Source organism: Girardinichthys multiradiatus, chromosome 1 (assembly GCF_021462225.1).
Source record: "Girardinichthys multiradiatus isolate DD_20200921_A chromosome 1, DD_fGirMul_XY1, whole genome shotgun sequence".
Taxonomy (NCBI): domain Eukaryota; kingdom Metazoa; phylum Chordata; class Actinopteri; order Cyprinodontiformes; family Goodeidae; genus Girardinichthys; species Girardinichthys multiradiatus.
Window position 1 is genome coordinate 44,131,541 of NC_061794.1, and position 16,859 is coordinate 44,148,399.

The 16,859-nt window shown below is 42.2% G+C and overlaps 1 protein-coding gene across 5 annotated transcripts in view; it reads right to left on the bottom strand.

The window, feature by feature from the left end:
* The window catches only part of agap2 (ArfGAP with GTPase domain, ankyrin repeat and PH domain 2), a 49,062-nt gene extending 32,226 nt beyond the window's left edge, over positions 1–16,836 (bottom strand). The window contains exons 1-2 of one of the 5 annotated variants that reach the window (XM_047369095.1): positions 2,416–2,916; positions 685–2,285 (exon numbers count right to left, since the gene is read on the bottom strand). In XM_047369095.1, the coding sequence (XP_047225051.1) occupies positions 685–1,762 (1,078 nt within the window). In that variant the 5' untranslated portion in view covers positions 1,763–2,285; positions 2,416–2,916. Of the gene's footprint in view, positions 1–684; positions 2,918–16,523 lie in introns of those variants that run through there. The other 4 variants (XM_047369124.1, XM_047369117.1, XM_047369102.1 and 1 more) reach the window with 4 other exon arrangements.
* Positions 16,837–16,859: the final 23 nt, after the last annotated feature.

Genomic DNA, 16,859 nt, shown 5'->3' on the forward strand with positions numbered 1-16,859 from the left:
TCTAAAAATCTATTTAATTCAAATCCTTGAAACGCTACATGTGCTTTTGCTGTGAATTTAAATAAAATCTGACTGCAACAAAGAGGCAGAGAGGGGAGAAAGGAAGCTCCAGCTGCAGAAGGTGCGGTGGGTGGAATATCAAAGATGGGATTAGAAATGTTCTCGATTGGCTGTGGAGTCAACAAATATTCTGTGCCAGTGCAACTGGCTCCTCTCCTCTTTGCCTTCATTATGAGATTTAAACCCACACAGGGAGAAAGCTGCTGAGGTGCATCTGTTTGAGGTGTCAGTGTCAATGTGTGTGCGAGGGCTGATTACCCCTGTAGCGGTGTGAAATCTGCCCCAGCTCTGACGAGAATTAGATTAAGACCGTTCAACACATTCTTTTGTCAATTCTCGCACCAAAGCGTGTTTCGAATATCACTGGGATCCAGCTGCACATGGCGGCAGGAAAATGGCCCTTAGCCACGTGACAGAATTACAGCCTGTAAGCGCCTTCTGTATCGGGTTCTTTAAAAAGATCAACCCCACCCAATTTCAGCCTGTCTTGTTTCAAATGGATGCCTCTGCATCTATGTTCTGATGATGTACGGCAGTAATACCCTGCAGATAAGACTAACGGAGGTTCATGAAGGGTGGGTTTAGAGCCGTAGAGGTGACAGTGATGTGTTTGTGACCTCCTACCTTCTTCCTCACTGGAATCTCTCTGTATGTAGACAGGAGGTGCTGTGGATGTTGGCCCTCCTGCCCCAGAATTGCTCTTTGTGAAAATGCCACTGATGAATTTGAGCATCTTCCTGTCTTTAGCAGAGCCCCGTTGACCCTGCTGCACCGGCTGGCCATCTCTGGCCAGCCCCAGCTCCTCAGAAAGGCTGTTCAGGTCGCTGTTGTCCAGTGTACGGCTTTTACCTTTGCGTGCTGGTTTTGGGACTTGGTTAGCAGGAGCAGGTAGAGAGGCTGATCCCGTCTTCAGCCGATCCTTCCTCGGGATGTCTCTCATCACTGCAGTCACACCACCTCCTATGTCCATAGACACCCCAGTTTGAACCTCAGCACGTAGATCCCTCCAAGCTTCGGGCCGGCTCGCCTCGGCCCATGAGGCCCTGCAGGGGCCTGGCGACCGCGTTGTTACGCGGCAGTCCTTTCGATCGAGGCTTTGGGCCGAGGTAGGGCTACGTTCCCGACCATCCCTGGAGTCACGGCCACGTGTGGCCACGCTGCTGTGAGACTTCAGCAGACTCACAGGCCGCTGTCCTGCTGGACGGATGGGGAGGCTTGTCCTGGTTGGAGTGCAGCTGGGTTCCGCCAGTTCTGTTGGTGGTGTTGTGATCAGTAATGGAGACCGGCATTGCATTGACTCAACTACATCTGAAGACTTTTTTTGCTGAATTGTCCCTCTCTCGGCAGGTAAGGGGATAGAGAGGTTGCGTGGTGGCTTTTCAGGAGCTTTACCTGCATCATCTATGGCATCTCTCTGAGGACTGAGATGTTTTCTCTCTCCATCCTTGAATTCATCAACCTTTGCCTCCTGACCTCTTTGTGGTTCTCCTCTAACCACCCCGGCTCCATTCTCAGCCAGTGCTGGAACTCCAGCTTCAGCCTCAACCTCTTCCCCTGGACTTCTTCCTTGGCTGGACTCCCCCTCCTTCTCCTGGGTGCTTTTCTTGGCCTCCCCTCCATTCTCCTCTACAGCCTCTACCTTCACCAAGGTGAGGGAGATGAGGTAGGTGGTGCGTTGCTGCAGGGCGCCTCCTCCACTCATGTGGTCAGGCTTTAGTGGATTCCCGGTCAATGAATGAAACTGGACAGAAGACCATGAACAAGTTTGCCAGTTTGTTGAGGTATGAAGGATTCCCACAGCACAACGGAGACAAAAAACTTAGATAGAGGAAGAGGAACTTTTTCTTTGGAAGACTCAACAGCAGAGCAACCCTTGGTTTCATCCATCCCCCAAATTCCTGCTTTAAAGTTTCTTTATTTCGGTCCCTGATTTCTTTGCTGATCTTCCTCCATCTTCAATATTTGAACAAAACTCTATCAGCTTACTGCTGGTGCAGCTCAGGCAGCTCTTTTGTTTCTGGAAACAGCCAGTTAAAAGATATCACTGCAGACGCAAACCACTTCTCAGGCACACGTCTTCATCAACATGCCCGATGAATCCTTCTTGATGGCAGGTTTTCATTCAGCCTTTTTTTCATGTGCTGCATCCCATTCTTGAGAGCTGCTGAGTTCATCTTCTTCACTTGCAGCAAAAAGCCTTGATTCAGATCAGAATAACAAGTGCCCTGCAGTGTACGTCATCAAGAACGAGAGGAAGAGCAGCTGTTTTAGTGGACAGTTGAAAATTCATTAGCAGCATGCCACAGAACACACAAACTGTAATGCAGTCAAGCTGAGATCATGGGTGAGTCTCACATGTGTGTGGACAGCAGCATCCGTTCAGAGCGTGCAGCCTCGCTGATGAGGAGGACTGGAGGGGATCATGAGGAGAAGCCAGCAGGAGCCCCGGTGGAAATGTGGAGCTGTCCATTACGCCCCTGCCTCGGACTCCTGGAGCACCTCAGTCCTCCGAGCGCATCAAGCGTTGTTGCTAAGCATGGCAACATAGAGGAGGCGCTGAGGTGAGTCACCTCTCCAAAGCCCTCCACCCGAAGCACTGTCACTCAGATTCAGTGGGTCCGGTACACATCACACACCCACCCTCCTCCTGTCTCTTTTCTCCTCTCCCTCACACTAAGCGTTTCACCAGGAGTCTTCAGTGCCCCTCCCTCAGCAAGCCCCTCCTTGATCCAATATGGAATCCATACAATGCGGAAAGATTCTGCTTCTCCTCTTTGCTTTACCTACCGTTATTTTCTCTCTGACTCTGTTTTCTCCTGCTTCAATCAGACCAGCCCCACTTTTTATTGCTCATCACATCTCCATCTCCTCCCCACATGCCAGGGAGGCGGGAGAAGGGGGGGGTGGGGAGGGTTTGGTTGGCGGGTAACGACTGGTGGTTAAGCAGCGCACCCACACACAGGATGGAAAAGCTGCTAGACGAAGGGACACTGCGGGAAGAAAGATCAGTGACAGGGAGAGGCAAGCAGGCAAGGTTAAGTAGAAATGACAAACAGAAATAAAGGGAAAGGCAGAGTGTGTGTGTTGTTTCTTTGTGCATCAACGCCGCTGCTGCGAGAAAGGTTTCATCATCATCCTTCATCTGTCTTCAGCTGCCTCTCTGTGTTTGTGTGAATAAGTGTGTGTATTCTTCTGCCTGTGGTCCTACGTGGCTCCTCCTTAGTGGGAGGCTTGGCTTATTTGTTGCTAAGGTGTTACAATCTTCCTGGCTATGGTGGCACAATCATCTCCTCCGTGTCCTCCTCTTCCTCCTCATCATCATCCTCCTCCTCTCCCCTCTGCCATCTGTAGACTCTGTATGATAATTTCTCCCAGGGTATAAAAATGGTGTTTGTATCTGTGAGCGTGTGTGCTGCTTCGGTGAATGAAAGAGATTTCCGGTGAGTTTATTGATCTGTAGGCTATTGCTACTATGGTGTGTGTTCATTAGTCAAAGTGGGTAAGCTCCTGGCTCTCAGCGTGAACTGGGCAGTAGTGTGAGACAATGGCAACAATATTAAAACTAAACGATGCACAATAATAAAAAACACACACTGTATAATTCCTCCTATTTTTTGTTTTTTTCACCACCAATTCATGTAAGCCAGTGTATTTTTTACTTTGTGTACAGTGCCTTGTAATAGTATTTATACCCTTTGCGCTTCTTCTCACTTTGTCACCCTACAAACACAGAGTTAAATTACTGTCAGTGGACATGTGTAGATTTGTATTAAACCCATATTTACTGTGATACCCCTAAATAAAGTCCTGCTCAACCTTTGCAGTTGCTTTCAGAAATCATCTAGTAAACAGCTATGTGTAATCTAATGTCAGCAAAATGCAACTATTTTCGGCCCTTGGAACGATGTTTTCATTGAAGTCAAGAAGAGTACAAATTTAGCCCACCAACACTTGCTGTTTTTATGGCGACTTTCACTGACAGGTTCAACTTAACATCGAAGTGTTAGGTAAGTATTTGGTTTTTGTTACCCCATTTTACCTTTATTTTCATTGAATAGTAAACAGGTTCATAAACATCCAGCGACCTTTATGCAGAAGCAGACTTGGGTGCAACCATTCATTGCACTTTCACAAATACAGCAGGCGTTTTAGAAGAAAACGTGACCCAAATTTCATTTTAGTAACTTAAAACACATTAAAAATAGGAAACAATCAATCTAAAAAGATTTGGAAAACAGATGCATTTTTATGAACCCTTTAATGTTTTATTTTTACAATTGTTTACAGATCCAGTTTCTAATAAAACCAAACTGCATTGTTCATTTCATTTAAGTATCGCATTATTTTAGTTTTATTGTTGAGCAGGTACAAATAAATAAATCACATGAAAATTGTCACAATTCTTAAGTATTTGGGGTTTTCAGCATCTGTTATTCTTTCCTATGATTATCATTATTGTTTTTGATTCTTCAGGTGGTGCTTTATTTGTTTAGCTTCTTACTTATTCTAGTATTCTGTTCTTGATGAATTTTAGTTTATGTTCTGTTACATCTGTAAGAGTTTCCTTTGATTAGGTTGTTTTGTTGCATCTCTACTCAGCTTATTCATGTTTTAGTTACTGCCACCGTCATCTTGAAATCAGTTTCATTCATATCACCTGTGCTATGCCAGTCCGTCTCCCTGCCTCACCTGTTTGTTGCATATATGTACTCTTCAGTTCTGTTTGCTCCTTGCTGATTTATAATCTTTTATTCATGCCATATATTCATATCTGCTTCTGCCAGCTCATGCTAAACTGTAAGTTTTCACTTTCTTTTTTTTATTATTAAACTGTTGTACTCATAGGGCTGCACGGTGGCGCAGTTGGTAGCACTGTTGCCTTGCAACAAGAAGGTCCTGGGTTCAATTCCCATCCAGGGGTCTTTCTGCATGGAGTTCGCATGTTCTCCCGTGCATGCGTGGGTTTTCACCGGGTACTCCGGCTTCCTCCCACAGTCCAAAGACATGCCTGTTAGGTTAATTGGTCTCTAAATTGCCCTTAGGTGTATGAATAAGTGTGTGCATGGTTGCTTGTGTGTTGCCCTGCGATGGACTGGTGACCTGTCCAGGGTGTACCCTGCCTCTCGCCCATATACTGCTGGAGATAGGCACCAGCTCCCCCACGACCCACTATGGAATAAGCGGTAGAAAATGACTGTTGTACTCATCATGCTGCTTCTGTCTGCATTTGGGTCCACTTCAAGAGCCCTTCCTTGGCAGAAAATGTCTTTTTTTTTATTTAAAAAATATGTATTTTTGTTCCCCTAACTGCTTTTAACTTGACAAGTTTGGCCTGCATGGCAAAACGTTTAAACAGGACTGCCTCAAAGGTTTCAGAGAACATCAGTGAAGAAGCAGCATTATGAAGACCAAACAACACAGCAGACAGGTCAGGAAGAAAGCTGTGGAGAGGTTTAAAGCAGGGTTAGATTAGAAAACAATATCCTAAGCTTTGATGATCTCACAGAGCTCTGTTCAACCCATCATCTAAACATGAACAAAGGATAGGCCAGCTGCAAACCTACTAAGACAGGGGCGTCTACCAAAACGGACAGACCAAGCAAGGAGAGCATTAATCAGAGAAGACCCATGGAAACTCTGGAGGAGCTGCAGACATCTACAGCTCAGATGTGGGAATCTGTCGAAGGGACAACTATAACTCATGTAAATGTAAATGTTTTGCACCTATTTACAAAACGCTGTGTAACACAACAAACCAATGTTGTACATTGCCCTAAACACACCACCCACATGGTGGTGGCAGCATCATGCTCTGGGGATCCATTTTTAACAGGGACAGGGAAGGTGGTGAGACTTTATTGGAATTTGGAGGGAGCTAAATACAGGACAATCCTGGAAGAAAACCTGTTAGAGGCTGCAAGACTCGAGACTGGGGTGGAGATTCACCTTTCAGAAGGACGACAACCCTGAACATACAGCCAGAACTACAATGGATCTAAGTACATTCATGTGTTAGAACAGTCCAGTCAAAGTACTTTGTGTTTGGCAAATAAAAATGGGAAATAATGCCAGTCTTTTCCCAAGCTGCTAGAGATATTTCCACAAATACTTGCAGCTGTAATTCCAGCCAGAAGTTGGTTTACAAATTCATCACTCAGGGAGGTTAAATACAAATGCACATGCAATTAATTATTTTTGCAAAAATCAAACCATTAATTATTTTCCTTCTGTATCCTTTTATGCACTACTTTGGGTTGTTGTCTATCAAATAAAATCCTAGTAAATTACTTAGAGTTCTTTGGTTGTAATGAGAAAAAATATGATAAGCTAAGGAGGTCTGAATATGGGACAGTACTGAATTAAGCAAGTTGGCATACAGTATATTTTATAAGCCGTCTTCTCAGGATTATACAGCATTTAGCCATCAAATCATCCAAGAACAGTGAAAAATGCACCAGGTGATCCTTATTAATTGTTTTATTTACTGCAGGTAGAAATTCTCAAAATATACAGAGCAAATATTCGGCATTTAAAGAACTCAAAGTAACTAAGAAGAAATCTTCATATTCTTTTAAATGATCAAATAAATATTCTGAAGGTTTTTCTGTAAACTAGATCTTCAAAAATAATTATACAAGAGGAACTGCTGCAACTACGCTCTGTGCAACACCAGACACACTGCAGCAAACATGATTACATACCCATCACTGGAGTTATTACCGGCTGAAGTTCATGTTAATTACTCTCAGGGGGAAAAAAAATAAAATGATGGATGTGAAATATGTCCTAACACACCAGTGCACACCAGCCACAGCCTCCTGCCATCTCCTCATAATACAGGATGTGACAGTCCACCTGCTCAGCCTGGTCCCCGTCCCTCCCACAGTCAGGGAGAGGGCAATAACTGCTCACAATGAATACAAAAGAGCTCTGAAAAACTGCCTTTGGCTCAAGGGGAAAACCTGCGTCCTCAGAGGAACAGAGTTGTGAGTAAACAGAAAGCGTAAGCTGTGTTCCCTTCTATAAAAATCCCCAAACTCTTTCAGGCTAATTATATGTGCATTGCTGCACTGTAAAACTGTCCTTATTGTGACACATCTGTCTAAATAAAACATGCCTACAGGCCATCTCTTGCATCCAAACAAAACTGCCTCCCCAACACACATTTACACATTTGGTTGGGAGCTGTCAGATGGCCAGAAGCCAAGAGCAGTGGTCATGTTGGGTGATTTTTCATTTCTCCTTCACTGTGAGCTGTCTACGCCATATTTCTCCACTCTATCTCTCACTGTGCCGCCATGCTGCAGTGAACCCCACACCATTCAGATTCATATTTAAATCTCTTTATAGCTCCATTGAGCACATCCTCATTTTCTATCTACTAATTTGCTCTTTTTCTCACCCTTCCCTTGACATCCAGCCGCTTGACTACATGCAAGAGAGGGGTTGCTTTCTTTTAGCACCAGTGAACGTTGCACACACAGATCCAGGTCCCAGCAAAGATACTCCCAGCTTTGTTCCTCAGAAGCTGGAGTTTCCTCCTGACACTCAAGCAGTCTAATTAAACAAAAGAAGGTTTTTACACATGCCTTTCACAATGTGTGAACATCAGTCAGATCTTAAATAAACTCAAAGCTTGCCAAATCTGTCCTGGAGCTGACCTTTAGTTCTAGCAGACTAGCAAAACTCCATAAACCTTTAGGAAATCAACTCATTGTTTTGACTTCACCGGCAGTGCATTTGGCTTCCTCAGAACCCAACCAAAGTCGTAAACATTGGGAAAGAAAAATAAAAGCGTGGAACCTGTTGGTTTATTCATGTATCATCTTTTTTGGCATCCTTTTAGGAAATATTTATTACGTACAACTGCTTAAAATGCACAAGTTCAATAAGACCAAACAGAGATGTCATATTACACCAATTTAATTTCCATGGCCCTTATCATCTGAACTTGAAAAGCTTTCATTGCTCTATAAAAGTAATGGCTTTGGACCTGACAATACATCCAATTTGTTTATGTTTTATGAAGCACAGGAGGAGCTTTTTGCTAAGTTTCAGATTTCAAACAAAGTCAAAATCCATTTACCATACCATCCTGTTAGGGGTCACAGGGTAGCTGGGGCCTTTCCCCAACAGTTCAATTCAATTCAATTCAATTCAAAAATACTTTATTAATCCCAAAGGGAAATTAAATGTTGTTGTAGCTCATATTATGAAGGTTTCCTCAAAGAGCCGTTGTAGATGCTGATGGCTGTGGGCAGGAAGGATCTCCTGTAGCGCTCCATCTTTCAGCAGATCTGAAGATGCCTCTGACTGAAGACACTCTGTTGTTGTAGGACAGTCTCATGAAGAGGATGATCAGGGTTCTCCATAATGTTCTTCATTTTATGAAGAATCCGTCTTTCCACAATGATCTCCAGAGGTTCCAGAGGAGTCCCCAGAACAGAGCCAGCCTTTTTTATCAGCTTGTTGAGCTTTTTTAAGTCCCTGGTTCTGATGCTGCTTCCCCAGCAGATGATGGTAGAAGAGATCACACTTTCCACAACAGACTTATAGAAGATATGCAGCATCTTGCTGCAAACACCAAAGGACCTAAGCTTCCTCAAGAAGTACAGTCTGCTCTGTCCCTTCTTGTAGATGGCTTCACAGTTGCATCTCCACTCTAGTCTGTTGTCCAGGTGAACACCGAGGTATTTATACTCCTCCACCACCTCCACTTCTTCTCCCATGATAGTAATAGTTTTTGACTTATTCCTGTTTCTCTTAAAATCTACAATCATCTCCTTTGTTTTAGTCACGTTCAAAATGAGATGATTGTTTCCACACCATGCCACAAAGCGGTCCACCACCTTCCTGTACTCATCTTCTTGTCCATCTCTGATCCGCCCCACGACTGCAGAATCATCCGAGTATTTCTGCAGATGACAGGAGTCTGTCTTGTACTGGAAGTCTGAGGTGTACAGAGTGAAAAGGAATGGTGAGAGTACCGTCCCCTGTGGTGCTCCTGTGCTGCTGACTACCTGGTTAGACTCACAACCCTTCAGTCTCACAAACTGTGGTCTGTTTGAACGAACGGATTAAGTTAACCTAACAGGCATGTGTTTGGACTCCAAGTAGGGGTACAGAAAATCCATGCATACACAGAAAGAACATGCAAAGTCCTCACCAAACGGCCTCAGCCTAGACCTCAGTCTGGACCATGTTGGGATACTGCAACAGCTTTAGCAATTGCACCACTGTGCCTGCCAGATGAACACCTATTTATTTTAGTTTGGTGCATTTAATGTATATGGACAAAGTTTGATATTTCTTTTAAACCTGAGGTTGTAATATTTCTCTTCCATAATCTTCTCATGAATCATTGCGGTTGTGCAAATTTATCTTCGTGAAGCCAGGAGGATTGTAATATCATGATGAGGGTGATTTATTAAAAATAAAACCAACAAACTTGAAAGCACCAGTGGAAAACAAGAAGCAGACATCAAAAACGATGAGAAACACAAGACGAGCAACTGAGAGCTGAAACAACAGGACAACAGAGTTAAAACAGGAATGAGAACGGATAACCAACAGGAGAATCTGGCAAGGAATTGGTTGAACAAAGAAGTATTTAAATGCTGGGTAGATGATTATAGGTACAGGTCCTTCTCAAAATATTAGCATATTGTGATAAAGTTCATTATTTTCCATAATGTCATGATGAAAATTTAACATTCATATATTTTAGATTCATTGCACACTAACTGAAATATTTCAGGTCTTTTATTGTCTTAATACGGATGATTTTGGCATACAGCTCATGAAAACCCAAAATTCCTATCTCACAAAATTAGCATATTTCATCCGACCAATAAAAGAAAAGTGTTTTTAATACAAAAAACGTCAACCTTCAAATAATCATGTACAGTTATGCACTCAATACTTGGTCAGGAATCCTTTGGCAGAAATGACTGCTTCAATGTGGCGTGGCATGGAGGCAATCAGCCTCCATGCCACGCCACATGGAGGCGTGGCATGGAGGCCCAGGATGCTTCGATAGCGGCCTTTAGTTCATCCAGACTGTTGGGTCTTGAGTCTCTCAACGTTCTCTTCACAATATCCCACAGATTCTCTATGGGGTTCAGGTCAGGAGAGTTGGCAGGCCAATTGAGCACAGTGATACCATGGTCAGTAAACCATTTACCAGTGGTTTTGACACTGTGAGCAGGTGCCAGGTGGTGCTGAAAAATGAAATCTTCATCTCCATAAAGCTTTTCAGCAGATGGAAGCATGAAGTGCTCCAAAATCTCCTGATAGCTAGCTGCATTGACCCTGCCCTTGATAAAACACAGTGGACCAACACCAGCAGCTGACACGGCACCCCAGACCATCACTGACTGTGGGTACTTGACACTGGATTTCTGGCATTTTGGCATTTCCTTCTCCCCAGTCTTCCTCCAGACTCTGGCACCTTGATTTCAGAATGACATGCAGAATTTGCTTTCATCCGAAAAAAGTACTTTGGACCACTGAGCAACAGTCCAGTGCTGCTTCTCTGTAGCCCCGGTCAGGCGCTTCTGCCGCTGCTTCTGGTTCAAAAGTGGCTTGACCTGGGGAATGAGGCACCTGTAGCCCATTTCCTGCACACGCCTGTGCACGGTGGCTCTGGATGTTTCTACTCCAGACTCAGTCCACTGCTTCTGCAGGTCCCCCAAGGTCTGGAATCGGCCCTTCTCCAGAATCTTCCTCAGGGTCCGGTCACCTCTTCTCATTGTGCAGCGTTTTCTGCCACACTTTTTCCTTCCCACAGACTTCCCACTGAGGTGCCTTGATACAGCACTCTGGGAACAGCCTATTCGTTCAGAAATTTCTTTCTGTGTCTTACCCTCTTGCTTGAGGGTGTCAATAGTGGCCTTCTGGACAGCAGTCAGGTCGGCAGTCTTACCCATGATTGGGGTTTTGAGTGATGAACCAGGCTGGGAGTTTTAAAGGCCTCAGGAATCTTTTGCAGGTGTTTAGAGTTAACTCCTTGATTCAGATGATTAGGTTCTTAGCTCGTTTAGAGACCCTTTTAATGATATGCTAATTTTGTGAGATAGGAATTTTGGGTTTTCATGAGCTGTATGCCAAAATCATCCGTATTAAGACAATAAAAGACCTGAAATATTTCAGTTAGTGTGCAATGAATCTAAAATATATGAATGTTAAATTTTCATCATGACATTATGGAAAATAATGAACTTTATCACAATATGCTAATATTTTGAGAAGGACCTGTATAATGAATGCACTGCAGCAGTGTTGGGACATGAACTGAGGAACAGATGGATAATAACTACCTAACTGAGGAAAGAGAAAATACCTCCAAAACATAAAAATTGGAACAAGAACAGAGCCAAACCAAAAATTGTGACAAAACCTGCATTTAAAGAGGAGTAAACATGTAAACTCTACATTGTTAGTGAGATCTTTCCCAAGAAATAATTTAAAGAAATGTCATGCTTTTCTTTATTCATCGGTTTTAGTATAGCTGTGCTTTTTATTCTGTCTGTTACATTGCGTTGGGTTATTTGCAGTAAGAACAAAACCCAGGTTGATGTTTTCCTATTATATAAGGTGTTGTTTAGTCCTGTATGTCCTATCCTTAGTTAATAATCTTTACCCAGTGCTTGACTTCTACCAACTAAATTTTGTATATTAAAAAGGGCTTTACATTATCAATAGTGTTCCAGTATTCCTGCCATGCTATATGAATATACTTCTTGATGGGGGTCTTGACTTCTCCTTTGCATGATGGAGTTTCTGTATGTATTGTGTTGCTCTCAGTGATTGGACTAAATTGTTGAATTTTTCATTGGGCCTAGGAATCCAAAAAAAAAAACAACTTTAATCTACAGTTGGAAGAGCATCTGAAATGTTTCCCACAAAATATCTCAGCTTACTTCTGTTTCCATGCTTTGGAAAGGCTTTTGATATTCTTGTTATTACTATTTGACCACTGCAGTGCTAATATTGCTCTATGTTACATTGTGTCAAGTACTAAATGATCATTTGTTCAGTTTTTTACTGCTACATTACATTTTGAAGTTAAAACACTGCTCCAGTGTGTCCTTTTTAGGATCCACAGAATCACCTGCAGATATAGTAGGATTTTTCAAATAATGTTGGTTAACATAAAACTTTACTATCGCCCATAATAGTTTTGAATTGAATCGACCACCTATAGCATGCAGTTACAGTCACTGCATTAAAAGATTGGCACTAGCAAACAAAAAGGCAACACCAATATAAATTCCCCATTCTAAAGAAAATGAAGATTCCTTTGGATAAATTTTGGCCATAAATAAAAGGTGACAGCATAGTCAACAACACACATTATTATGAAAGGCCAGCAGGAAACTCCTGTGGTCACAAAAATGAATAAAACTGTTTAGAAATACAAAATTTGAGGGAGTGCACTGGCCCTCTCACTAATGTGTTAAAATGATTTACAAAGTTGTCGCTGAGTGCAACATTACATCATCTTGCCCTAATAACATCTCCTCATTTATTGTTCTGTGAATTTTAGTTATGTTCACTTTCATGTACAGGTCCTTCTCAAAATATTAGCATATTGTGATAAAGTTCATTATTTTCCATAATGTCATGATGAAAATTTAACATTCATATATTTTAGATTCATTGCACACTAACTGAAATATTTCAGGTCTTTTATTGTCTTAATACGGATGATTTTGGCATACAGCTCATGAAAACCCAAAATTCCTATCTCACAAAATTAGCATATTTCATCCGACCAATAAAAGAAAAGTGTTTTTAATACAAAAAACGTCAACCTTCAAATAATCATGTACAGTTATGCACTCAATACTTGGTCGGGAATACTTTGGCAGAAATGACTGCTTCAATGCGGCGTGGCATGGAGGCAATCAGCCTGTGGCACTGCTGAGGTCTTATGGAGGCCCAGGATGCTTCGATAGCGGCCTTTAGCTCATCCAGAGTGTTGGGTCTTGAGTCTCTCAACGTTCTCTTCACAATATCCCACAGATTCTCTATGGGGTTCAGGTCAGGAGAGTTGGCAGGCCAATTGAGCACAGTGATACAATGGTCAGTAAACCATTTACCAGTGGTTTTGGCACTGTGAGCAGGTGCCAGGTCGTGCTGAAAAATGAAATCTTCATCTCCGTAAAGCTTTTCAGCAGATGGAAGCATGAAGTGCTCCAAAATCTCCTGATAGCTAGCTGCATTGACCCTGCCCTTGATAAAACACAGTGGACCAACACCAGCAGCTGACACGGCACCCCAGACCATCACTGACTGTGGGTACTTGACACTGGACTTCTGGCATTTTGGCATTTCCTTCTCCCCAGTCTTCCTCCAGACTCTGGCACCTTGATTTCCGAATGACATGCAGAATTTGCTTTCATCCGAAAAAAGTACTTTGGACCACTGAGCAACAGTCCAGTGCTGCTTCTCTGTAGCCCCGGTCAGGCGCTTCTGCCGCTGTTTCTGGTTCAAAAGTGGCTTGACCTGGGGAATGCGGCACCTGTAGCCCATTTCCTGCACACGCCTGTGCACGGTGGCTCTGGATGTTTCTACTCCAGACTCAGTCCACTGCTTCCGCAGGTCCCCCAAGGTCTGGAATCGGCCCTTCTCCACAATCTTCCTCAGGGTCCGGTCACCTCTTCTCGTTGTGCAGCATTTTCTGCCACACTTTTTCCTTCCCACAGACTTCCCACTGAGGTGTCTTGATACAGCACTCTGGGAACAGCCTATTCGTTCAGAAATGTCTTTCTGTGTCTTACCCTCTTGCTTGAGGGTGTCAATAGTGGCCTTCTGGACAGCAGTCAGGTCGGCAGTCTTACCCATGATTGGGGTTTTGAGTGATGAACCAGGCTGGGAGTTTTAAAGGCCTCAGGAATCTTTTGCAGGTGTTTAGAGTTAACTAGTTGATTCAGATGATTAGGTTCATAGCTCGTTTAGAGACCCTTTTAATGATATGCTAATTTTGTGAGATAGGAATTTTGGGTTTTCATGAGCTGTATGCCAAAATCATCCATATTAAGACAATAAAAGACCTGAAATATTTCAGTTGGTGTGCAATGAATCTAAAATATATGAATGTTAAATTTTCATCTTGACATTATGGAAAATAATGAACTTTATCACAATATGCTAATATTTTGAGAAGGACCTGTATGTGCAAGCAGCTTGATACATCTTTCTTTTAAATTGAAACTTTTTATGTCATATATTTTTCTTTGATAAAACTTTGATAAAGACCTCAGCGTCTCCCTCCTCTAAGGTAATGTCTGAAACGAAAAAGTGATGTTCAGGTGTTGAAAGTGAAAAGAAATCCTTCTTGTTTTTAAATGTTAAAAAGCTGATTTCCATTTGAACAGCCACACCCAAGCCTGTAGATTCAAGAAATCCCTGGTTTAGAACATGCCTGACATGAAGTTGGCTAAAAGATTTCCAACAGCAACATCATGTCCTAATCTAAAACAATTCAAGAATAGATAAGAAACAAAGTCATTGACATCTATTAGTTTTTAAAAGATTACAAAGTAATTCCTATGGCTAATTACTCTTACAAACTACAGTGAGAGCCATGATCTACAAATGGAGAAAATATGGAGCTGTGGTGAACCTTCACCACAGTGGCTGGCCTACTAAAATTACTCCAAGAGTGCAGCAAAGACTCATCACAAAAACCCAGAACAATGTCCAAAGTACTGCAGACTCAGATGCCTCAGCTAAGGTCCGCGTTCAAGATTTAAAAATAAGAAAGAGACTGGACAAAATTAATATGCCTGGGTGAGACCCAAGGGCAAAACCACTGCTAATGAAAAAGAAGACCCTTAAAAATTTCTGGTAAAGTATTCTATGGCTACACAAGACAGCAGTGTAGCTTTTGGTGGGGTAGTACAATGGTTTGGGGCTTTTTTACTGCATCACAAACTAGATGACTTGACGTAATTAAGGGAATCATACATTCTGCTCTCCAGCAGAAAATTCTAAAAGGGATGTCCAGTCATCAGTTTGTGATCTCAAGCACTTGAGTTAGGCAGCAGGAAAATGATTCAAAGCACACCAGCAAATACACCTTTCAAATGGCTTTTGGCCTAGTCAAAGATCAGCTTTTGAGATCAGATTAAGATGCTTTGGCATGAACTTAAACAGATCATTCATCCTCCAAACCTTCCAATGTGAATGAATTGAAACAGTTCTGCAGAGAAGGGGATGTCTAAATTCATTATTTGAAAACTACATTATGCATCTTGCACGCCAGGTTTGACAAAAACGTAAAAACAGAGGAAATCTGTAAGGATTGAAACACCTTTTCACAAAACTGTAAGGTGCTATAAAAGTTGAAAGTAAGGCATAAATATGTAGCATACATTCATAATAAAGTTCAGCCAGCAAATCTTGCAGTGCAATTATCTTTAAATTAAATAAACAACAATGTATTCTTGCAGGAGTATTTTACTCCTGTTTTCTGGGTTTACTCACAAGCTGACTTGATTTTTATTTCTAAAGCATGTAAAGTCCACATTGGAGTAAACTGGTCTGCTTACACTTCAGTTATAAAGAACTAAACGTTGCAACTAACACTAACTGCAAATTTAATGCAGTGTGTATAATGTATGTACTAAAGTAATATACGTACAGTAAAATCAAGCTCCATCTATGAATTACACATTTGTTAAAACAGACAAATACTGTAAGTGCGATTTTTTTCAGCTTTCCTCTAAGTTTTTATAATTTTAACTTTCGCTTTGAGAATTTCTTTTATCTGTAGGTCACTCGTGTTAGCTCCACGGAAAGAAAATGTGACATTCAGTTCTAAAGAATCCATCTATCTCGCATTTTGTCACTTTAACAAGAAATGTAGGAAGTACCGATGCAAGGATATGATGTAAAACTGATCGGCTTCAAGTAAAAGCCCTACTTGTATGAGAGGAAGTGGCTTTGAGGGCAGTTGCAGATTGGCAGACAGGAAGTAGGCCATACAGCAGGTTTCATCTTACTGCCATGGCGATGGCTGCTAAAGGATGTTGCCATTGGCCTCTCAATGTCTAAAGGACAACTGAAGTCTAATGCCACTGCTTAACAGGTACCAAAAGCTGTTTTTTTGTACTATCGGGGAGGAATGAGAACAAAAGTGAACACCTTAACCTCAGGAAAACAAACCGAGTGATACAGAGACTGACAGGAAGCTGAAAGGAAGATATCAATCACCCACACAGTCTTGTTTCCTTGCACCACACCATGATAGCTGAATAAAAGAGTAACTATGTTGATATATCCATGCCATTTGTTCCTTGTTATTATGTTAAGAAATAAAATTAAATGGAGAATTTTAAAGTTGGAACAGCTCTTTATGTACCTCAACAGGCTGGGATACAGGTAATTATATCTTTCTACACAAACAATAAATGTGAGTCACAGAGACCCACAGAGCTTATTAAAGATGAGCTCACCTTGAATGCTGTGGAGATAAACTTTAAGGCCTGAGCGCAGCTTTTGATCCTCCACCTTTTCAAACTGCTTGAAGAGCCTGTTGATTGCATTCTGGAGGGATTCATACCTCTTGATCTCTGCTTTTATTGCAGAGGAAACAACCGATTTACTGTTGCTGGTCATCCTCATGCACAGATAGGTCGTGAACTGAAGCAAATAAATGCTTTAGCCCATTTGAGCTCTTGACTGCTGGTTCCACATGAAGAACTCGGACTTGAAACAAAGAGACATCAGAAAACGAGGTGAAGGCAACTCAGGGTGTCGCTCTCGCTCTCTCTCTTTCTAGACCACAAAAG